General features: G+C 33.3%; 1 protein-coding gene across 1 annotated transcript in view; it reads right to left on the bottom strand.

Moving 5' to 3' along the window:
* Positions 1-25,512, bottom strand: part of DYNC2H1 (dynein cytoplasmic 2 heavy chain 1) — a 384,236-nt gene that overhangs the window by 314,953 nt on the left and 43,771 nt on the right. The window contains exons 21-36 of the mRNA XM_060105577.1: positions 22,434-22,583; positions 21,456-21,661; positions 20,331-20,486; positions 20,127-20,241; positions 19,410-19,580; positions 18,045-18,427; positions 15,973-16,105; positions 15,759-15,876; positions 14,054-14,166; positions 11,951-12,070; positions 8,559-8,709; positions 6,637-6,842; positions 5,257-5,439; positions 4,513-4,695; positions 2,620-2,843; positions 1,729-1,844 (exon numbers count right to left, since the gene is read on the bottom strand). Of these exons, the coding sequence (XP_059961560.1) occupies positions 1,729-1,844; positions 2,620-2,843; positions 4,513-4,695; positions 5,257-5,439; positions 6,637-6,842; positions 8,559-8,709; positions 11,951-12,070; positions 14,054-14,166; positions 15,759-15,876; positions 15,973-16,105; positions 18,045-18,427; positions 19,410-19,580; positions 20,127-20,241; positions 20,331-20,486; positions 21,456-21,661; positions 22,434-22,583 (2,728 nt within the window). The remainder of the gene's footprint in view (positions 1-1,728; positions 1,845-2,619; positions 2,844-4,512; positions 4,696-5,256; positions 5,440-6,636; positions 6,843-8,558; positions 8,710-11,950; positions 12,071-14,053; positions 14,167-15,758; positions 15,877-15,972; positions 16,106-18,044; positions 18,428-19,409; positions 19,581-20,126; positions 20,242-20,330; positions 20,487-21,455; positions 21,662-22,433; positions 22,584-25,512) is intronic.

Genomic DNA, 25,512 nt, shown 5'->3' with positions numbered 1-25,512 from the left:
ATCTAGAAACAATAAATGCTGGAGAGGGTGTGGAAAAAAGGGAACACTCTTGCACTGCTGGTGGGAATGTGAATTGGTACAGCCACTATGGAGAACAGTATGGAGGTTCCTTAAAAAACTACAAATAGAACTACCATATGACCCAGCAATCCCACTACTAGGCATATACCCTGAGAAAATCATAATTCAAAAAGAGACATGTACCAAAATGTTCGTTGCAGCTCTATTCACAATAGCCCGGAGCTGGAAACAACCTAAGTGCCCATCATCGGATGAATGGATAAAGAAGATGTGGCACATATATACAATGGAATATTACTCAGCCATAAAAAGAAACGAAACTGAGCTATTTGTAATGAGGTGGATAGACCTAGAGTCTGTCATACAGAGTGAAGTAAGTCAGAAAGAGAAAGACAAATACCGTATGCTAACACATATATACGGAATTAAAAAAAAAAATGTCATGAAGAATCTAGGGGTAAAACGGGAATAAAGACACAGACCTACTTGAGAATGGACTTGAGGTAATGGGGAGGGGGAAGGGTAAGCTGTGACAAAGCGAAAGAGAGGCATGGACATATATACACTACCAAACGTAAGGTAGATAGATAGTGGGAAGCAGCCGCATAGCACAGGGAGATCAGCTCGGTGCTTTGTGACTGCCTGGAGGGGTGGGATGGGGAGGGTGGGAGGGAGGGAGATGCATGAGGGAAGGGATGTGGGAACAGATGTATATGTATGACTGATTCACTTTGTTATAAAGCAGAAACTAATTAAAAAAAAAACAGACGAATGGATAAATAAGCTGTGGTACATATATACAATGGAATATTACTCAGTCATAAAAAGGAACTAAATTGGGTCATTTGTAGAGATGTGGATGGATATGGAGACTGTCATACAGAGTGAAGTATGTCAGAAAGAGAAAAGCAAATATCGTATATTAACACATATATATGGAACCTAGAAAAATGGTACAGATGAAGCGGTTTGCAGGGCAGAAGTTGAGACAGAGATGTAGAGAACAAACGTATGGACACCAAGGGGGGAAAGCGGCTGGGGGCAGTGGTGGAGGTCATGGTGTGATGAATTGGGAGATTGGGATTGACATGTATACACTGATGTGTATAAAATTGATGACTAATAAGAACCTGCTGTATAAAAAAAATAAATAAAATTAAATTTAAAAATTCAAAAAAAAAAAGTAAAAGGGAATTTTGTTTGGTATACTATCTTTGAAAGAGAAAATCTCCATGTGTTTCTAAGGTTTCTGTTCTTGTTTTAAGACTAGACAAATTTTCAGATTCTATTCCAGACCTACCAATTCATGAACTTTGTGCGTGGGGTCCAACAATCTGTGTTTTAACAAGCCTCTAGGTGACTCTAATGCCTGTTAAAGATTGAGCACAATTGGACTAGACTAGTCCTCTATATACCACAACTATTAAATATTTAATGCATGTTTAAAAGTTATGATGAGACATAGGTAAAAATTAGGAAAAATCTCAATAAATTATGGACTTTATTAAAAAATTATGAATCAATGTTGGTTCATTAGTTTCAATAAATGTACAATACTAATGTAAGATGTTAACAACAGGAGAATCTGCGAGAATGTAATATTCAGAAACCCTCTATACTATGTGTATAACTTATATAAATCTAAAACTATACTAAATTAAAACTTATTTTAAAAAATAAGATTATAATTGGCATAATGAATCATACCTTTTTGTTTAACGCTAGTTTTCTTCAGCTGTCTAAGAAGATTTCCACTTCCTCTCAGAACTGTCTTCAAAGCTCTCAAACCCCAGTCATAATGTTGCTGAGGTGTCAAAAGTTCTCTTAGGTAAAGACATAGGAATCATAAATGATCAAATAGCTATAAGAAATTATCTTTGTAATCATATTAAAAGAAATATAGAATCTAACTACTACCACATAGAAATAAGTCCTAATATTACATTAGTTTATAAAAAGGAACTAAGCAACACAAAATAATCACTCAAGTAAAATGTTAAAGATGGATGGTTCTCAAGGATCAGGATAAACCTTTCACAAACTGGCTATCATCTTAATGAAGACACTAAATGATAACCATCTGTTACTTTTATTCCTAAAGTCTTTAATCAATCCATCTTGCTCTCAATCTCTGACACTCTAGTTCTCACTATCTCTTAAGTAATATGGACCAGAATTCTAGGTTGCCCAAAGAAGCTAAAAGTCAATCTCTATTACTAGAAATTAGACATAAAAAAAAAAAAAATTGTGAAAGATTCCCTCCAAAGAACAGTAGGCTTTGCGTGGTCAGCTGGTAAATTACTTTAGTAAGTATCATTTAGCTGGAGTACTCCAATAAAAATATTTTGCAGAAAAAAAGTGAAATTGAATTAATAGTATTTATGAAAAACAAGCAGTTTTGAGCCAGATGTTTCTGTTATTCAAACTAAAATCTTTCTTACCAACACCTTGAGTACAATACAAAATTGTACTTATGAAAATCACCAATATGAAAATCACTGAATAGGTAAATTGGACAAATGTGAAAAATGGTCATTAATAACCCTGATCAATCATGGAACTACAAAATATTAAAATATTTAAAACAGGAAAACTCACCTGGATAGATTGAAGATAGCTACCAATTTTCTGCCCAACATCTTAGCATCTTTAAAGCCTTCTGAATAGAGAATAACTTCTGCAATAAGCTCATTGTCTGGACAAGACATGGCTACTGGCCTGAAAAGCTGTTTAAGATTATCAGGCAGTTTTTGTCTTCCTCCATAACCTTTTCCAGCAGGATTCATAGTGATAAAAATTCCAGAATTAGAATTTATTTCTACCTGGAATATTAATTTAAAACATAGGCATCAAATACTTGAAACTATAACTATAAAACATATTGCAAATAGAAGTTTTATTGTGACATATTTCTACACATATCTTATACCTTAGCAGAAAGCAACCACTAGTGTGCTAAACATCTCCTTACTCAACATATAATAAACTCCTTAAGAACTACACTACTTTATAGAGGCTCTTTATAATCAGTTTTTTGAGGCGGAAAGTTTAAGTGACGGTAACTAGTTTGAATGTCTATTCATTCATTTAACATATGTTTACTAAAAGCCTTCCTTGTGTTAGGCACTTTGCTAAGTACACAGAGACAACACAACTCTGAACTAAAGTCAGTAATACTTTATGCCCTTCTGGAGTTTATAGTCTATTGAATATTTGAAAGAAGCAATCATAGTTAATAAATGCTATAACAGCAAAGAGAAAAACATCATGAGAGTATCTAATAGGAGCATTTTCAACAAAGCACTAAGAATAGAAAAGCAGAATTATAATGTGTAAACAATGAATGGGCAATTAGGAAGTAGAAATACCTAGAGTAAAAAACCTGGCTATAAAGGAAAGAAAACAAAAAGTGTGGTTGGAAGGAAAGATGAATTAAGGGAAGGTTTGCTTATGTTTTAATTATACTAAACATTATATTACAGTATCATTATATCTAATATAATATTATATATTATTAAGAAGGAAAATATGTGATTATGTTTAAAAGCCAATGAGAAATGAGTAGAAGGACAGAGATAACTCTGAAGAGAAGGTCCCTGGGAAGCAGATTCCAAAGTATAGATGGAAAAATTAGTTTGAGTTGGGAAAAAGGACAATTTTTCTTTCTAAGAGGAGGAAATGACAAAAAAAATGAACAGGGAAGAAAATAAATTTTGATGACAGAGAGGTACAAACTGAAGAATTTCTCTTTTTTTTGTTAAGAAAGAGTTGAAACATCACGTAAGTACAGGCAAGTTAGAAGTGGTCCTACTTTCTTGGTCTACCCTGAAAAATTTGTATTGGGAAAATGTTATTATGGGGAAGAGGATAATTTCACAGTTCTTTCAACTTTCAGTGTATTCACCATTACACATTATATAGAGAAATCTATGTTTTATATACAAATAAGTTTAAGTTCTAATGACATGAACATATACCTCCTATGGGGAGTGAGCAACAGAAGAATAGTTAAGTATTTATTGTTTTAAGATTCACATAGAATAGTGATTAAAAACATGAATTTCAGAATTAGACAGACGTGGGTTCAATTTCCAGCTCCACTTCTTACGTTTAACATATCAAGCCCTAGTTTCCTCATCCATAAAGCTAAAAAAATATAATAGTACCTAACTCAAAGGACTGTTATTAGTACTAAATGAAACAATGCATAAAAGCACTAAGCAGGGTGGCATAGAGTGTTTGATAAATGTTAGCAAATATTATTATAACTGGATTATTCAATATCAAAAGTTTGAAGATGAATGGTAGAAATGGGACCCAAAAAGGGTGAGAAACTCAGAGACAATTCACAGGTAAAAAGGTTTAACACACTGGTCACAAATTAGAAACAGAGGTGCCAGGAGAAATAAAGATAGACTATTTGCCTGAGTATGAGTAACACAAAGTCTTATAAAATAGTTTAATTGTTTAAATTCCCAATATATGCTATACCTCCTTGCCAAGCAGTTCACATACAGTTCTATGATTCTTCAAAGCATCTTGAATTGTCTGGATTTGCATAGAAACTGCTGACAGTACAGATTCTTCTAGTCTATTGAATTCATCAAAACAACCCCAGGCCCCACACTTCACCAAACCAACAAATATTCGTCCCATTGACTTCACATCGATGCCCTTAAAAATAACAATAAAAATTATATTCAATAAAAATGATTAAAATCTCTAATAATAATTTAATACTTTATGTCATTTAGTGAGAAGGTAATCATTTCACCCATCTATGCCTCTTTAGTTCTTCTTTAAGCAGAGATTAAATAGCTACTCTTTCAAAACCTAGGATGGTTTCAAGGAGTAAACAAAATAATTCATGTGAAAGTGTTCTGAAAAGTACACAGAACTAAACAAGTATAAGATTTTGTTTCAGTTATTCTTTAAGTCAAAATACACATAATGTTTTGAAAATGGTAACTTAATAAGAATTTAAGATTTTTCCTCTACTCTAACTTAAAGCTTCATTCTGTGTTTAAAATTATTTCTATGTAATAGTTCTCTTTAGAAAAGTTTTTGGACTATACTATGTGCAACCTCTCTCCATTTTACTTCTCAAATAAAATCCACTTTCAAGTGATTTAAAAGAAGAGTGATTTTAAAATAGAGCATTTCATATGTAAGTATGTGAAAACTATTCCAAACATCTAAGACTCTATTATATCATTTAATAATTATTTATTCTACCTCATCACAATTAAAAACTAAAACTTGTCTTCCAAGAAGTCCACCTAAAGCCTTTACTGATTCAGTTTTTCCAGTTCCAGCTGGTCCATAAGGATTTCCTCCAAGTCCCATCTTCATGGCTTGAGTGAGAGTTAAGTAGCACTTGTCTGTCAGTGGAGTGTAAACCAGCTTGGGAGCATTACCCTACACAAGGGAAATATAAATTTCAAATATTCATATTCTATACAATATGTACAAATATTATATAGTGTAGTTAAATAGCGATTCAAGTTAAAAAGGCAAAAAATAGTTTAAGGTTGTTAACATAGAAAAAATATACAAAATTTTTTTTGGAATTCAAGAAACTTTCTAAAGCACAAACTAGAATTAAACTTACTTATTTCTCAAGCATGTATTTTATTCTATCCTCAATTGACATACTGTCAGGTTTTCCAAATAGTCTCTCAAGTTCTTGATAATGTCATAAAGATATAACTCTAAGGCAGACAAATCCAGAAACTGTATACAATTATACACTTTCCAATACAATTCAATATAATTATGTACAATAATCATCCTATTTTGTATTTTTAAATTCATGTAAATTACTTCCTGGAATCTTACAATCTTCAAAAATCAGAACTACTTTGGAAACCTCAAAGTATAATTAATTGGAAAAAATCCTTATGAAATTAATAATCTTAACCTATCAAATAATTCTCAAAATTTCTACTAAATTTTAGCGGAAATAGAGTCCAGTTCAAGCTTCATTTTATAGAGGTTTTCTTTAATTTAGGTGGACAGATTTGGGTCTCAAAATACATTTCCTTTTTGAAAGAGCCAACTGGCAACTCTCCTGACATATGCTTATTAACATAAATGTCAAATATATCCTTAAGATTGATTCACTATAATGGAAAAAGGCAGAGAGAACACAGCTGGATTTTTTGAGAACAGGTTACATAAGCTAGGTTGTTTGCTTGAAAATTCTTTTACCTTACAAACAGAATATTTAACAAACATACTTTGACATATTAACAATTGCACTAATTTTGGCCTTGTAAAAGGAGGCACAAACCGAATTGTTTCCATTGAGATTGACTAATATTCAATTCTCTTTAGATTAAAGCTATATTTCAATCTGTATAAATAAATGCTGCTCTAAGAAAAGGTACATTTAGAGAATTCAGCACAACACTGCCATTATTAACTTTTTTTGTATATAGAATTTTTTCCACTATAACATCTTTTTAATTATGATGAAATAGAAGACAATAACACAAAAAAAATTCTTAAAAGTTACAGCTAAAATAAAAATAACTCTTTCATCCAATAGCAAATTTCCTTTAAAGTAAATAATTTCTTACTGGAAAAATTAAACATTTCTGCCACAAGTCATACCTGGTACTCATAAGTATATTGAAGTTCAGAATCCACCATTTGAACATAACATGTATGATTGCTTTTCATATAGAATCTAATTTGTTTTTTCCAAGCCCAGTCTTCAGTTGTATGAACTTGAACTTGGTTTAACTGCTTCACGACATCAATATTATGAATAATATCAAGAATAAGTGCTTTAAGTTTAAGCTCCAGAATGCCAGATTCTGTATACAATTAAAATAATTGGGGAAAATGTTAGCCTGTGATTTATGTACTTTATGATTTTATACACACACACACATATGATTTCTCAATAAATGAATTTAAATGGTAATTTCATGGTACATTTGAATAGTATAGTAATATACATCATGCAAGTCAAAAGAATGTCAAATCCACCAATAAGAATTGTGTGTGTGAAAACTAAGATATCAAAATTCAATGAAACCAGGGTTCTGGTTCCTTATGCAAGGGAGTAAACACACTCAGCCTGTCTCTCCCTCTGAATGCAGCTATAAAACATGGACAACATACATTGAACTGCTATTTAGGACTCTGAAAAAAGTAAAGAGTATCAGGCAAATTGGGGAAGGGCAGAATTAGAAGTGTCACCAAACCAGTGGTAAATTTACCTTTTTTCTTTTTCTTTTTCCTCTCTTATATCCATGGGCCTGGATTCAATGCTGCCAGAAACCCATACTGGTGTAGACAGAGAGAGGTCCAGGAGAAGGCTTTTAACTCAGACTTGAAAAGCAGAAAAGGAGCCTCAGTGCTGGCAGCTGAGACCCAGAAATGCCTAAAACTCTGAAGGAAGGGAACTGTCCTCTGAAATCAGAGGAGCTATGATCCCAAGACAGTGGGACTAATTCAAATTGTTCTTTTTCTCTCTTTTCTCCCATCAACTGGTCCAAGACATGGGCGCAGTCACAGAAAGTGTGAAGGAGAGTACAGTACATGAAACTCCAGCTTTCTGGCCAGAGGACCAAAAGAGGAGCCCAAGGGAACCACAAAATCACTGCTAAGACCATGGAAGGGGAGAAGATTGGGAAAACGACCCTATAAACTTTATGAAATCTTAAGCTCAGCCTGAGCTGTGCAGACCTCATCCTAAACATTAAACCAAAGACTTTGATAACTGGCCACTAGGTGGCACACATGTGGGGAAGATCTCAATAGTATAGCAAAGACAGAACAGACATTGGAACCGCAACCCACAGAAAGCTGGCTGAAACTTGTGGCCTGAACCCAACAAGATCACTTGCTAACAGAAAAATATCAACATTATCTAGCAAATTTAAATAAGACTCAGACTCTTATAACACAATATTCAAAATGTCCAGGATACAATCCAAAATCATTCAACATGAAAAGAACCCAAAAAATCAACTCACATCAGAAAAGACAATAATAAAGGTGAAATGAAGACATTCTCAAGAGAAGGAAATCTAGAAGATTCATAGTCAGCAAACGGGCTCTAAAAGAAACACTAAAGAAAATTCTTCAAAGAAAGAAAATGACAGCAGAAGGAAACTTTGAGCATCAGGATGAAGGATGGGCAACAGAAATGGTAAGCATCTAGATAAATATAATAGACTATTCTCAGATCCTTTAAAATACATTTGACGATTAAAGAAAAAAATTATAATCTCATGGAGTTTTCAATGCATATAGATATCTATATGCATTGAAAACAAAATAAAAAGGGGAGGATAAAGAAACCCATATGGTGGTAAGATTTCTACATTCCACTTAAAATAGTAAATTATTGATTCTAAGTACAATATAAAAGTATGTATATTGTAATTCCTAAAGTAACCTCCAAAATAGACACATAGATGATTGATTCACAGACAAAAGCACAATAGATAAATTAAGATAGAATACTAAAAAAATGTTCAAATAACCCAAAAGTAGGCAGAAAATGGAATATTTTCCCATACCAGTATTCCCTGGATCCTCAGAACTTGTATCAATGTTAGTATAGTACTCTAACTTATTCACCAGTTGTGTTTCAATCTGATGAAGACTATGATCTTTGATGGCATTTTCTACATCTTCAGTGAATTTAATCTGCTCTGCCAAACATAATATCTAATGAATAAAGAGAAAAATTATTTGTCAAAGCTGAATTTACTTAGAAATATTTTATAAATTTAAGGAAAGATACCTTTTTCCAAATTTCCAATTACATATTGGACCTCTCTACCTGAATGTCTTACTGGAACCTCAGATATTAATAGAGCAATACATTTGTAGAAAAAGCATGTGTGATGCAGCCCAAGCTTACTTCTCAGAGCTCATCTTTTACTATTCTCCTATAGGCCTATTTTTGGGTCTTAGAGCCCACCAAGCTTATTATAACCTAAGTGCTTTGTACTTTCTTCCCATGACTCTCCTTATAAATGGCTTCTTTTTAACCAGTAAGATGCAAAGATATCAGAGTATGATGCATTCTATTTCATAAAAACAGTAATCTTCTAGCATTCCAAAATAATCTCTCAGTATACTACTGAAGTCTACAATTTCAAAACACCAATTTTATCCTAAACTAAAGTCTGTCTTAATCTTTCAGTCTAATACCCATAAACAGAAACTAAATACAGATCAACTTCACGTTTACATAAAACATGAAATATTAACGCCATTTGAGAGGATTTCTATAATATTATCAATACAGCAAGGTTACTGATAAAGCAAGTGATACATTTAAACACCAGATTTTGTAAACTTGTATTAAAATACTTTGATACAGTTCTTAGATGAACAAGGAAAACCAATATCCTCCTTTAAACTAAAGACATGATCCATCATCGTATAAAAACACTAAACCTACTGACCAATTAACTACTGAACAGATTGGTTTTTTTCTTATATATACCTTTTAGCATCCAGAAAATATCATCAAATGCCTCTATTTATCAGATTAATTCATTATCTGTATATAATTTTAATACTTAATATAGCAGGCTAAGCTGCTGTTTGCTCTTAGAACATTGTACAAATACCACATTAAGTTCTTTAACAAAAGAGAAAGCCAATTAGTAACTTTGCAGGGCAAAGTCACCTCTCATACTTTGTAGTACAAAACTCACCAGCTTCTTTAATCAAGTATATGGTGAAGCGTTTAAACAGATCCTAATCTGCTTTGTGAGAAAAGACTTTGCTTTTTAATTTTCATATGAAAATCTTCACTTGCCACCTTGAAACTAATATTCATATATATGGATTTCCACTCAGGCAATACTACTGAATTTCTGTATTATAAATAAATTTTAATAATAATGCACATCAATATCTCAACTTTTAACAGTCTGCTATACGATTTCTATGAGAGGCTAACAGAAATGATACTCAAGTACAGTCTTAACTAATTCTCGTGTCACGTTACCATTAAAATACCTGGACAAACACTAACATTGTCTAAAATGTAACGGTCGCTAAGGGTGCTCTGCAAACATTATATAATTTAACCTTCAAAATGAGTTGCCGTGGAGGTATTATTATACCCTCTTAACTAAGTGTCAAAAAGAATCACTCAAAGTATAACTGGAAACGGTAGGATTTGAACCAAGGTCTGTCAGATTTTTTCTACTTTATCATGCTGCCTCCTTCCCAGACCAGAAAGTGCTTTCTCTACATTATTTCAGGTATTTACAAAGATGTTTTTAGAGAACTGAATTAATAGTACACAGTAACCTGTACCAGACATTCATGTAACCAGTTATACTATTCAATCCCTTTACATAAATGCTCTTGAGATAAATTTTTCTTAACATTAACTGCTAATAAACTAGAATTCTTTGTTTTGATAGATTATGAACTGTATACATGTTTAGTAGTTCATATTTTTACTTGACTGCTCAGAGCCCAGAACTAAGTTTCAGGCTTAAATCCAGCAACATTCTTTAGCCTGTAGCTCCCAGTATATCTCCTGATATAACTGTCATTTCCTCAATCTAATTATTATGCAATTCTTACTTTTGTATATTTTTTAATATTGTGTCTTTTACTCTAAGTCAATTTAAATCCTACGTGGAAGTTGACAGAGTACTAGGAAACATTTCCAGATATAATAAAGCATTTTAACTCTGACTTTGCAATGGCATTATTATTCATCAATGACTACTTTTATTTTTCTCTAAGAACTTAACAAGATTTTTAAGCATATTTTAGTTTGACTTAAACAGCTAAAAGATACAAAATGATATGAGTGATAAAATGGCTAAGAATCCAAAATGTTCCAAGTTTCCTATTTAATTTCTCATGCTTTAAAAGAACCAACATAAAACCCTGTTCCAAAAGCTACTATATGTTTTAATCTGAAAAGCAAAAAATAGTTAGGTAAATTTTCCTGTGAGAAATCATAGAACATCTCAATGCCTGCCTTTCATAGTCCCTAAGAACTAAAGTTCCTGATATCCTACCTCCGTAGTGTTAGTCTCAACCAGCAATAAAACTAATCCTGAGGGCTTCCCTGGTGGCACAGTGGTTGAGAGTCTGCCTGCCGATGCAGGGGACACGGGTTCGTGCCCCGGTCCGGGAAGATCCCACACGCCGCAGAGCGGCTGGGCCCGTGAGCCACGGCCGCTGAGCCTGCGCGTCCGGAGCCTGTGCTCCACAACGGGAGAGGACACAACAGTGAAAGGCCCGGGTACCACAAAAAAGAAAAACAAACTAATCCTGAACAAGGCAGGATATTTAACCCAAGTCTTAGTGCTACACTTTAATAAGGTCCAGAACAAGTTTTGTAAGACACATATCTAGCATCCAGTGTTTCAGGAATGAGTTCCTATGAACACTGACCTGCAGCAATCTCTATAACAACCATGAAACCTAGAGCTCTTCTTCCCTGCCAAAGTTCTAGTTCAGTACTGTGACTGTTTCAGACCTACACTAACACTACTAAATTCCCACCAGCTCCAACCTCCTAGATGAGTCCATGGGAAGGGTGGGAGACAATGTTATAGATCCTGTGCCTCTCCATCAATGATGGACTAATCATCTGGAACCAGGAAACTAATACATGACTAATTCTGCTTCCCAGTTCCACTCCCCAATGGCCTGGGTAGCTTAGATCTCAGCAGGCCTTCTGCTTGAAAGCATCTGAATTATGGCAAACTAATGGAGCTAGAAGAGAATTTCACTATTGTGCTGCTCCTCCCTCACATTTAACAGCTGAGGGACTGAGACTCAGAAATTAAGCAATTAGTCAATGTTAACTGTTAAATAAAGAGAAAACAAAGATCCCAGTTGTCTAAGCCTCCTGACCTCTAGGTCAGGGATCTTCCAGTGACACCATGGCTACCTGTACTCTAGACACAAGCCCCCTTACCTGTGAAGGGAAAAAGGATGGGTCAATTGCACCTTGAGAACTTCGTCCAGCAGTAACACATTCCGTCAACAACTCTTTCAAAGTTTGCTTCATTTCCAAGGCTAAATCATTTAACCATGTCTGAAAATAAAATTAGAAAATATATTATTTCTTATTACACAAGTCATAAAAACACAAGCTAATGACTCTATTCTTTTATTTTAGGAGGAAGGTTATAATTTCTTATTGACTCTCACACTCCCAAAATATGTTGTATGGTATATAATTTTTTTATTATTAAATGATTTAAATGAAGAAAACTATTTTTTTGCCTCTTGGGATAATGTTAAGTGTGAAAACTCAAAAATTTGTAGTTAGTTATCACTATCACCAACTATACAAACCAAAAAAACATGAACATTTAAAAACTAACCCATTCATTTCATCATTATGATAAATCAAACTAGATAGCTGGGCCAATAAATTAGAGTCACAATGACTAGCTAAGTCCCCTGGCTCACACAACCCTGATGATCTTATATTCAGAAGGCTGTAACCATAGGAAGGGATTGCTTCATTAAGGTGAACCATATTATTTAAGGAGTTAAGATCCCGCTTCAAACGAAACTAATTCTGTTTCAAGGTCAAAACAATACATTTTTCACTCATTTGATTATAGATAAAATAATAAAAGTTTAAACTAAAGTTAAAATAATAATGATGATTGATAAAAATAGCATGAATATTTAAGAATCACTACTTAACTTTTAAAAACTGTATCATTTGCAATAAAATATAAGAGCAAAAACTACAAGCTTAAATAGCTTTTCATCATTACCTATTTTAAGTTCTAGCTTTTTTTTTTTTTTTTTTTTCTTCTTTGCGGTACGCGGGCCTCTCATCGCTGCAGCCTCTCCTGTTGCGGAGCACAGGCTCCGGACGCACAGGCTCAGCGGCCATGGCTCACGGGCCCAGCTGCTTCGCGGCACATGGGATCTTCCCGGACCGGGGCATGAACCCGTGTCCCCTGCATCAGCAGGCGGACTCTCAACCACTGTGCCACCAGGGAAGCCCAGTTCTAGCTTTTTACTGTTTATCTTTAGAGTACTTTCCAGTATTAAAAATAGCACACACTTTTGCCCAGTTCAAAAGCCACTGCAGCTAAAGAATAAGAAACTCTCAGTGCAAGGCAGCAGACACCTACTCTGCTAATCATCACAAGAGCTCCCGGAGCGCTGCACTACCCCCAGCTGCTAAAAGCTCTTTCTCTCTCTGTTCATCCAGTCCTAATAAAATCACAAGAAGGAAAACAACAGCAAAAACAACAAATCTCTTCACCAAATATGGGAGCTACTTAGCAAAACTTCTATCCTTTCAACCACTTGATTTATATACTCAACATCCAATAAAATGTTGAGGCCTAACCAGGAATGGACTTTTTACTAAACTGTACAGATACATGCATGGTAAGGCATGGCCCTGACTTGCAGTTGAAAGACACCTTTAGAACTTAAAAATTACAATTCAATGCGTTACATCCTATTGCTGTTGGCTTTAGCTGTATAAATGTAATAGGCTTTTGACAGTTCACTTCTAGTCCTGCAGAACCAATTAATCAATAGTTGTACTATAAATGCACTAGTTTCAAGTTTACTTGTTCACTTAAATCATCTCATACAACTCAGATTTTAAAGGAAAAAAAAAAGAACAAAGATTTATTGAGTAGTTATGTTCCAAACACTATAGTGTACCTAAAGCCAATTATCTCATTTAATTTTCAACAGAAAGTCTTTGCTAGTAGGACTCCCACTTTACAGTTAAGAAAACTGAGACTTTAAGTTATATAGCTAATAAGTTGTGGAGCTACAATTAATATCCAAGTCTTCTTGACTCCAAAGCAAAAGTTGTTTTCAAAATTACATGCTGCCTTCCAAAGACTAAAAATACATATTCTCTTTAATATCAAATCATTCTGAACCAAACAAAACAAATTATTTTTTAAGATATAAGTTTCTAGAAGGCCTAAATTAACCAACTTACTGTACAAATTGACTGAATTAATTTTGATACAAAGTTCATATCGTTAATTCTTTATACTTTCACACTTGAAAAAGAATCACTTACCTCTACATTATTTGACAGAAGAACTTTGTTTTTAAAAGGTACAACTTCTCCCTCTAAAGATTTCATTGCAGTTATATGTTTTGATTCCTCATCAAAGCACACACTGTTAATGCCTATATTACAAAAGCAACAATTTATATGCAAAAGCCTTATTAAAGACATAATTATTAGACAGTATATCTGATTACCACATAATATATAAAGTATACTTCATAATATAGAATATATTAGAATTATATTAATTCAGTTATATAATGAAATAGAACAGCTTTTCATAACCCAAAACTGGAAACAACCGAATGCCCATCAGGTGAATAGAGAAACTGTGGTATATTTGAACAATTGACTATTTTAAGCAATAAAAAGGAATAAAATATAGTTTTAGGTATCTTGAAACCATTATGATGAGTCAAGAAAAACAGGCACAAATGAGTGCATAAGAATACGTACCAATGATTCCACTTACATTATATGAGACAAAAAGATAATAGGAAAGGGGGAGAGCAAACAAGACTTCCCTTCCCCAAAATTTGCACTCACTTTATAGTATATAAAAAAACACATTACCTAATTTTGATCTTTAGAAAAACCCTATAAGTTATTATTTACAATTTAAAGAAAGAAACTAGATTTCAGAGAGGTAAATTAATAACTAATAAATATTAGAGGTAGAGCTTAAAAGCAAGTTTTCTGATTCCAAGAGCTCTTTCTACTATCTTCCACAGGCAAAATCACAGTTACAGATATAAGCACTCTAAAGCTTTAGATATACAGTGGTTAATAAATACTTCTGTAAAGCACTAGAGAGTAAATGTCTTAGGTTTTTATAGGTCATAAGGTCTCAGTGTCAATTACTCAACTCTGCTTGTAGAGCAAAAGCAGATATAGACAATAATGGACATGGCTGTATTCCTTCCAACAAAACTTTATTTAAAAACAAAAAACAAAAAACAGAGAGCTAGTCAGATTTGGCCTGTGGGCCTACAGTTTGTTAATCCCTGACTGCAAGTGAAGATGATGAAAATTTTTTACTTCTTAAAGTTAATTTGAAAAATACAGCTCTTTTCCAACAAATAATATTTCAAGAAAATAATAATCATTGTGTTTGTAGCAAACCAATTCCGAACGCAATTACCCAACTAAAATGATTCAACAACATCGAAGCATATGGCACTATTACTCTACACTTATTACCAGGTAATCTCACCTCTTCCTATAGCCTATTTATCATCTATACACAGATGACTCCCAATTTTACATCTCCATCCCACGTATCTCTGCTAACAATAATTGCCTACTGAGTATCTCCACTGGGACATCACTCAAGAGACCTTAAACTCAATAAGGAATGGACATGTTCTCCTTCACTTCAGACCTCTGAACATCCTATTCCCTCTGCCTCCCCATTTTTCCTCTAGCTAAGACCTATATATTCTTCAGATCTCACCTGAGTTGTCATCTTTACATACCCAAAACTGAGCTAAATGTCTTCACAGATGCAGCTATAACACCACATACTTATGTCGATCATAGAAATTGTCGTATATTATATTTGTCAACTTACTAGCTTGCCTCGTCCACTAAACTAGAGTTCTTTGAGTGTATGACCTGTATTTTATTCAACAGTCTGGCTAAGAGCCTAACATAATGCTTGGCAGATAACTGAAACTCAATAAATATCTGTTGAATAAATGTTCAATCTTACCAGCAAACAGTTTCTTAAGGTGAGACTGAATCACTGATGGGTTAGTAGACTGGCCCAGTATTTCTAATAAGTCACCATCACCAATAAAGTAAAATCTTGGGAATGCTGAGCGTTTTTCCTAGAAAAAAAAAAAGAAGAATAATCTCTTTTCAAATAATTAAGATATTAAAGTACTTTATAATTTATTATACAAGATTTTTTTAAAAAAACATGCCTCCAAGAATTCATTTAATGATTTCTGACATCTTTGAAGCTGATCAAGTATCGTTAGTAGAGAATTTCTGATTCCTGCATGAGTAGTTAACGTTGTGACTCTATTATCTTTCTTGATGTCAGTCATTATTGATCTGCAGAAGAAAAAAAGTTATTTTCACATGTATTTTAACAGTTTTTGGCTGAAACAGGGATATGGAGACTTTTTTTTGCTTGCTTAAAACAAACTAGTAACATCAGTATAACAGCAATACATTATTATACTTCTAATAAATAATCCTCAAAGTTAATAATGCCCCATTACCATTTTTAACCTCCATTATTGCACATTCTCTTATTTCATTCACTCACTAAACAAATATTAAGCCTTACCTCATAGAGATAATGGCCCAGTGACAGAGAAAGATATTAAATAATTTCTCCAAATATTCAAATAAAATTATGATAAATGCTAAGAAAGAAAAGCACAAAGGACTGTTTTGTACTAAGAAAGAATTAGTAAAAGACTAATGCGGAAATCCCTAACCTATGACTTATTTGAGGAAGTAATTTAAGCTGAGATTTGAATGATAATGAAAAAGGCAATGAGTAGGAGGGAAACAGTTTCTCGCAAAGACCCTGAGAAAGAGCATGGTATGTTAGAGAAACTAAAGGCTACAGTCACTAAAGTAAAAAAAAAAAAAAAAAAAAAAAGAGAGAGAGAGAGCAGCACAAGAAAAGGCTAGAGAGGGTTTCCCTGGTGGCGCAGTGGTTGAGAGTCCGCCTGCTGATACAGGAGACACTGGTTTGTGCCCCGGTCCGGGAAGATCCCACATGCCGCGGAGCAGCTGGGCCTGTGAGCCATGGCCGCTGAGCCTGCGCCTCTGGAGCCTGTGCTCCGCAATGGGAGAGACCACAACAGTGAGAGGCCCGCATACCGCAAAAAAAAAAAAAAAAAGAAGAAAAAAAAGAGAAGAAAAGAAAAGAAAAGGCTAGAGAAATGGACAAGGAGTAGATCCTTAGATCTGCTTTATCCTCAGAGCAATAGAAAGTCATTTTAAAGTTTTACTTAATGGAATAAAGGAAAGTAGTAATGTGGACTTCATTTTTAAAAGATTACTCTGGCTGTTGTGTGAAAAACTTACTGGAGAAGACAAGAATAAGTCAAAAGATTAGCCAGTAGTACAAGTGAGTGACAACAAAAATACTTCAGAATAAAATCAAAGAAGTAGAGATATAAAAGATATAATAAAATCGCTTAGTAGGTTAGAATCAACAAAATTTGGTAATAAATGGATTTGGAAATGGAGGAAGAGGTCAAAGATATCCATTATGCTTCTGCCTTGAGCAGTTACGTGGTACCATTTATCGGGAAAGAAACCAGAGAGAAAAGAAAAGGACTGGGGGTAAATTCATGAATTTAGTTTTGACATGTTGAGGATATTTAATACATTTGGAGCTCAGAAAAGAAATATGAGCTCAATAAATAAGTTGAGGAGACCTCAGCAAATAGATGAGAATTGATTCTGAGAGTGGTTAAGATCGTTAAGGAGAGAATATAGAGTGAGAAAACCTAAAGCTGAAAGGTGGAGAATGTCTACATCTAAATGTTTAGAAAGGGCTGAGGACTAGGAATCAGGAGTGGAACCACAGAAATGGGCAGAAAACCAAAAAGAACAGGATCACAGAAGCCAAATGAACAGACTTTCTAAGAAAGAAGAAATTTTCAACTCTATTAGATACTAGTCAGAGACAAAGTAAAATGAGAAATAAAAAATGCCCATCAGATTTACAATGGGAAAGTAATTGGTAACTTTAAGAAATACTAGGTATATATTAGTAATATTATTATTACTATTATACTATAGATATATTATTAATATAGGTAGAGTGGTAAAGACAGAAACCAGATCAAAATGATTCAAGAAGTAAATGACTGAATGAGAGAAACTAATTTCTCAGAAGGATACAGTAGAAAAAAAGTTGAAGAAACAGATGATGCTAATAATGTAAAAGTAATTAGCTTGTATTAAGTACCTCACCATATGAATAAAAACCATCATATGTGTCTTTGTCTTACGTAGTTGTACTGACCTAAAATCTTCATCAACTCTGTTGAAGCGCATCTGTTCTTTTGGCAATGCTCCATGGCCAAAAATGGGTTCCAAATATACCCACTTTCTCTGAATGTGGTTTAAATTCTGTAGGTACTCATCTAACTCTGCAAGTTTTCTTTCCCAAATTGACACTTTATCTTCAAATCCTTTATAATAAGGAGAATCCTTTAAGGACTGAAGAAGGCACCTATTATCTCCAACTTGATTTACTATATCCTTCCAGTCTTTAATCAGCTTGATAGTTCGACTTTGGCTGTCTTCATAATCAACCAATGTAAATACTGCTCCAACTCCCCAAAGATCAAGTTCTCGTAAAGCTTCTCTGATTGTAACTTCACCTTGTGCCCGACTATTTAAATCCTATTTAACACAAAATATCCATATTTATTATTTCAACATTATCATATAAATAAGTTTTATCTATTTACAAGAAGATATATTTTTATTCAGCTTTGCACCATAAAGAAAAAAAGTTTAAGTGGATATATTTTGATAAATCCAAGAGTTACTGGCAAATGTATTACGGGATATCAGATATCTAGTTCACATGGTCAAATATATACAGAGTTCTGCCTTATGCTTTTTACTTCTAAAAAAAAAGCCAAAATTTAAGCATCCATTGCAAACCACAAAAATATTTAAAATTTTGCAGAACTCAGCCATTTTATTGTAATTTAACTGTAAGTTCCAATACATCTAAAATGATTAGCAAACATCTAGAATTACCTCCTACAGCAGTCATGCTTTATAACGTTATGATTATCTACATATGCTCCAGGATTATCAGCAAAGATGAAAGTATATACATTAGATAATATATTAGAAAATAAAACAATTTGACATCAAAAGTCCTTTTATTTTTTTACATTGAATGGGCAGAACACAAAATAGAAAGTCTGCTACTTATGATATAATTGTGCAAGTTTTACTTTCACCTGAGACCTATGCTAAAACTGTTAGCAAATTGGTTCCTTGTTTAGTTCTCTGTATTTTTGTATCCCTTAGCTTCTATTTATAATATACCCTATGATTTTAAATGTATTTTATAAAATGCTTTGTACTTGTTTGCTTTTTGATTAAAGCTGACTTCCTTCTTAAAGTAAGACTTATTTTATTTCCGATTTTTTCTCTCTATTAAAGAAGGGGTTTATATTGTTTCTATAACCCCATCAATAGATTCAGATGTATTACTAATGAAAGAATAATGGAAAAATGGAAGCACTGTCACTATTTTAAGGGAAGAAAGAAATTTAACTTGCTGTTTTATTTAAATAAAATATAAAGCAAAAATGTATGTCAACAAAGGTCAGATCTATGAGATATTTATAAAAGTGATTCTTACTTTAAGGTCTGAAGCTTTGGCAACAATTGTAGCAGCTACTCTAAGCAGATCACCAAACAGTAATTTATCTAGACTAGTCCCCCGAGGAAGGCCAAGTAGACGAAAAAGGTCAAGCCAGTGATCTGGAGAAAGATGCTCCCCTCTCACATATTTCAAGACAGGGACTGCAATCTGTTAAAAAAGAAGAAAAAAAGACATATGTATGTATATATACAAGCAAAATATAAATTATTATTTAATTTTATTATAATTATCTATAAGATTTTAATTACTGTATTTTCTTATTTAACAATTTTAAAATAAAATTCTTAAAAAGAATTGTATAAAACTTTTAATTAAACATTGCTGTGGATACATGCAAATTTCCCTTGGTAGCTTGATATATTTTAAAACATGACCTAAAATATTTCTATTTTTATAAATTTAGGAAATGACCTATATCCTAAATATGCTAAATGACCCATATCCTAATTGCTAAGTTATAAATACTCCAATATATAACCTTAACCATAAATTTCTTAGTTATAACTTCTTTCAAACTGAAGCAGAAATATCAGTAACTTCTATGGTTTACTCTATACTTTCTATTTTTTTCATGTAATGGAATCATTAAAAATATATAAACTAAAAATTACAGTTCAGTCACTACATAATAAAAAGATTCATGAAAGCTCCAAACACAATTTTTAAATAGTAAGATAAGTAAAACTATCTTACTTTATATTTGTCAACCTCTGATTGTAATTTCACTGTCATTACTGAATATTCTTCAACCTTTCTTAATCTGTCATGCCAATTCATCAAAAATTCCTCAAACAGGTATGTCTTAGTCCTGTAAAATACCAGAAACATAACTTAAAATTTACATCCCAAAAAATACCACAAAACTATCAGAATCTAAACACTGTTTATGAGTCAAACCTAAAAGTAATCCAATCTTCATTGGCCATTTCTTGAAATCCTTGCTGAAACTCTTCATAAAGGGCCCAAATTTGTGCACAGCTCTCAATGTCTTTAGAGATGCTATATGCCAAGGAGAAGTTGGGCTCTTCTAGGCCAAAATGATGGCAATCATCACTATAGAAACAAGTAGGAAATATCATTAATTTTTTAAAAAGAAAAACTGTTAAATATCAATAAGTTTAACTAATTAATATTTAACTGCATTCCCTGTGTGTGTTTCTGTGCATGTATCTGAAAGCAGAGGTAGACAGTGGGAGGCTATGTCTACTTTACATAAGAACTTTACTTTACTTAGGAACGAGCTCTTCCAAATTCATTAATATGCCTTTTTTCCAAAGGAGTCAAAGTAAAATTGGTAATATATATCAACATATTTTATGTACATAATATATGTCATATATATAAATATTCAGAATTGCACAAATTTATGGATTAATCTGAGAACAGATTAAAGTATATCTATTAATATTCTTCTAGGTTGAAAGAATTAGCTTCTAGAATGTAAGATATTCTTCATCTAATTAATGTAATGTCACTTAATAAATGTGGTACTAAAACCTCTACTCAGCTACGAAGCAACTAATTTATGGATGCATAAACCTAAAACAACTATTAAACTTAATATCTTGTATTATTATAACATAAAACAACAAATATTTTTCTTTGAAGTCTCATCATTTTGCTAGGTTCATTTTTTTCCCAGAAGCTCTAAAATTGTCCATTAATTTTATATATTCCATTTTTAAATACAATGAGATCACATAAAGCAATATTCCAACTCCCTAATTTAACTTTTAAGTAAATTTAATTTTCTATTATTATTATTTAATTTGCTATTATAACTTCTATTATTTCTATTTCTAGGCCTAACCAGAAATCTGCTTTTCTCTTAAAATCCTAATATAATTCAACAACTCCTAAGAAAGCAGTAGCATGAGCACTTAATACTGGTATTGTTAAAACTGCTGAAGTTTATAAGGAAGACATTAAGATAATAAAAATAAGAACATTACTAGCTTAATATATAAATACAAAACTCTTTTTTCCAAAATGTGCACTATCAGTTTTAAAGAATAAACATACACCAGCTTTTTTCTTATGACTTCAAGATCATCAAACTCAATTTTTTTCTCTTTTATTGACTTTGCACTTTTATCAAGAGTATTTTGCTGGCCAGTTTCAATAACATCATCACCAGGCTTTAGTTGGTCCCAACGAGCTTTAAATTTTTCCAGTTCTTGATAATAGATCTGAAGACGTGATTTCACATTTCCTTTCATCACTTCAATCTATAAGCCAATAGAGTTTACATAATTTAATTCAAAGTAAAATCTTACTTTATATTCACATTTTTATTTTCAATTTAAAGGTCAAAAAATATCAGTATCAGCTTTTCAAAGATTATTCTTTATTACTGATTTCAAGTACAATAAAATAACTCAAAAATAAATTAGATCATAAATTTACAAAAACAAGAGATATACAGCAAACATCATCATTACAAAATCATTCATGTGATTAACAGCATCCATCATAACTACAAACAAAATCAATGTGATAAAAAAATTTGATCAATGACCTCCAGTTGTTCTACCTGATTATACAGCTGTTTAATAAAGGAGGCTATTTCCCAGTCTCCCATGCAGCTAACAGCCATAAGACTAAGTTCTGGTCAATAGGATATGAGTGTAATAGATGTGTACAACTTCCAGATTGTACCCTTAAAAGATACAATACACAGCAGGTAAATAAATTTATTCATAAGAAAGACTGAAAATAATGTCACATACATTCCTGGTATGGTAGGAAACAAAGATAAACTATGTGACATGATCATCATTTATACAAAGTGTTTTACTGTATGGAAGTACTGAGGGAGGTCAATTTCATCAGCAATATATTGGGTTAGCCAAAAAGTTCCTTCAGGTTTTTCCATAAGATGTCACAGAAAACCTAAGCTTATAAATTCTTACAAACCTGAGCTATAATGGAATAAAGCAAGAAATCTTAAATGAGAATAAAACTGTTTCCATTTTAACAAAATGACCAAAAGGTTCTTACCTGATCTTTAATCATAAGTTGGTGACTTTCCATCATCAACTCAAATTTATCCCACTTAGCTTTCAGATTGCTAATTGTTTCTAAACCTCCACCTGCCACAGTCCGTAAAAGTCTGTTTTTATCTTCAGCTTCTTGAAATAAGGGCAAAATCTAAAGGTTAAAAAACGACATGTGAAAAACAACATATTTTATCAAATTTATTAAGATTCCATTTATTTAAAATTGTTTCATGATTTGCTTTTTAAATCAAGATTTTTGCTTTTACATAATTTGTTCTGTTTGTTTTGGTGGGTTTTTTTGTTGTTTTTTTTTTTTAAAGAAGATGTTGGGGGTAGGAGTTTATTAACTTATCTATTTACTTTTGCTGTGTTGGGTCTTCATTTCTGTGCCAGGGCTTTCTCTAGTTGTGGCAAGCGGGGGCCACTATTCATCGCGGTGCACGGGCCTCTCACTATTGCAGCCTCTGTTGTTGTGGAGCACGGGCTCCAGACGCGCAGGCTCAGTAGTTGTGGCTCACGGGCCTAGTTGCTCCGCGGCATGAGGGATCCTCACAGACCAGGGCTCGAACCCGTGCCCCCTGCATTAGCAGGCAGATTCTCAACCACTGTGCCACCAGGGAAGCCCAATTTGTTTTGTTTTGTTTTTGTTTTTCTTTTGGTTATTTAGTAACATATTGTTTAGTCTCCATGTGTTTGGGTTTTTTACGTTTTTTTCCCTGTGATTCATTTCTAATCTCATAGCGTTGTGGTCACAAAAGATGCTTGATATGATTTCAATTTTCTTAAATTTACTGAGGCTTGATTTGTGACCCAAGATGTGATCTATCCTGGAGAATGTTCTGTGCGCACTTGAGAAGAAACTGTAATTTGCTGTTTTAGGATGGAATGTCCTATAAATATCAATTAAATCTCTCTGGTCTATTGTGTCATTTAAAGCTTCTGTTTCCTTATTTATTTTCACTTTGGATTATCTGTCCATTGGTGTAAGTGAGGTGTTAAAGTCCCCCACTATTATTGTGTTACTGTCAATTTCCTCTTTTATAGCTGTTAGCAATTGCCTTATGTACTGAGGTGCTCCTATGTTGGGTGCATATATATTTATAATTGTTATATCTTCTTCTTGAATTGATCCCTTGATCATTATGTAGTGTCCTTCCTTGTCTCTTGTAACATTCTTTATTTTATAGTCTATTTTATCTGATATGAGTATAGCTACTCCAGCTTTCTTTTGATTACCATTTGCATGGAGTATCTTTTTCCATCCCCTCACTTTTAGTCTGTATGTGTCCCTAGGTCTGAAGTGGATCTCTTATAGACAGCATATATATGGGCCTTGTTTTTGTATCCATTCAGCAAGCCTGCGTCTTTTGGTTGGAGCATTTAATCCATTCACATTTAAGGAATTTATCGATATGTATGTTCCTATGACTATTTTCTTAATTGTTTTGGGTTTGTTTTTGTAGGTCCTTTTCTTCTCTTGTGTTTCCCACTTAGATACATTCCTTTAGCATTTGTTGTAGAGCTGGTCTGGTAGTGCTGAATTCTCTTAGCTTTTGCTTGTCTGTAAAGCTTTTGATTTCTCCATCGAATCTGAATGAGATCCTTGCCGGGTAGAGGAATCTTGGTTGTAGGTTCTTCCCTTTCATCACTTTAAGTATATCATGCCACTCCCTTCTGGCTTGTAGAGTTTCTGCTGAGAAATCAGCTGTTAACCTTATGGGAGTTCCCTTGTATGTTGTCATTTTTCCCTTGCTGCTTTCAATAATTTTTCTTTGTCTTTAATTTTTGCCAATTTGATTACTATGTGCCTTGGCATGTTTCTCCTTGGGTTTATCCTGTATGGGACTCTCTGTGCTTCCTGGACTTGGGTGGCTATTTCCTTTCCCATGTTAGGGAATTTTTCGACTATAATCTCTTCAAATATTTTCTCGGCTCCTTTCTCTCTCTCTTCTCCTTCTGGGACCCCTATAATGTGAATGTTGTTGTGTTTAATGTTGTGCCAGAGGTTTCTTAGGCTGTCTTCATTTCTTTTCATTCTTTTTTCTTTATTCTGTTCTGCAGCAGTGAATTCCACCATTCTGTCTTCCAGGTCACTTATCCCTCCTTCTGCCTCAGTTATTCTGCTATTGATTCCTTCTAGTGTAGTTTTAATTTCGGTTATTGTATTGTTCATCTCTGTTTGTTTGTTCTTTAATTCTTCTAGGTCTTTGCTAAACATTTCTTGTATCTTCTCGATCTTTACCTCCATTCTTTTTCCAAGGTCCTGGATCATCTTCACTAACATTATTCTGAATTCTTTTTCTGGAAGGTTGCCTATCTCCACTTCATTTAGTTGTTTTTCTTGGGTTTTATCTTGTTCCTTCGTCTGGTACATAGCCCTCTGCCTTTTCATCTTGTCTATCTTTCTGTGAATGTGGTTTTTGTTCCACAGGCTGCAGGACTGTAGTTCTTCTTGCTTCTGCTCTCTGCTCTCTGGTGTATGAGGCTATCTAAGAGGCTTGCACAAGTTTCCTGATGGGAGGGACTGTACATAATTTGTTAAATTCCTGGATATAAAGTTTCTAACATTTATTATTATATGCAAAATCAACTAAGACACTCAAACATCAAAAGTTAAAAAGGATAATAAAAGTGGTAATATGAAACTGAATTAAATCATGAATATAGGAAGACAATACTATAGCTGTTCAAAGTGAAGTTCTTATTATAAAAGTTCCATTCATAAGAAAATGCTAAAGAGGCTTCTAAAATTAGTGACTATCTAAAAGCATGCATTAACTAAATTATCCTACTTAACAGAGAACGGTAAGTCATGAAAAAAAAGGTACTTAAGAAAGGGAAAACTGAAGAATCGGAACCAAGCTCCTGTATTCAGCTTCTGCCTGAAATGCCCTGAGCTGTGTATAATAAGCAGTCTGTTAAACAGTCTAGGTGTAAGTCAGTAAGTGCTAAACTACTCAAATTGCTTCTAGGCCTTTTAAAGCACCATAAAAGAACAGTATCCTGTAATTTATACCTGTACTTTTACTACTCAACAAAGCAATAAAATCCACTGAAAGATATTTAAAAATCACTGTGCA

Source organism: Mesoplodon densirostris, chromosome 7 (genome assembly GCF_025265405.1).
Source record: "Mesoplodon densirostris isolate mMesDen1 chromosome 7, mMesDen1 primary haplotype, whole genome shotgun sequence".
Classification (NCBI taxonomy): Eukaryota; Metazoa; Chordata; class Mammalia; order Artiodactyla; family Ziphiidae; genus Mesoplodon; species Mesoplodon densirostris.
This window is presented reverse-complemented; position numbering and strand designations above follow the sequence as displayed.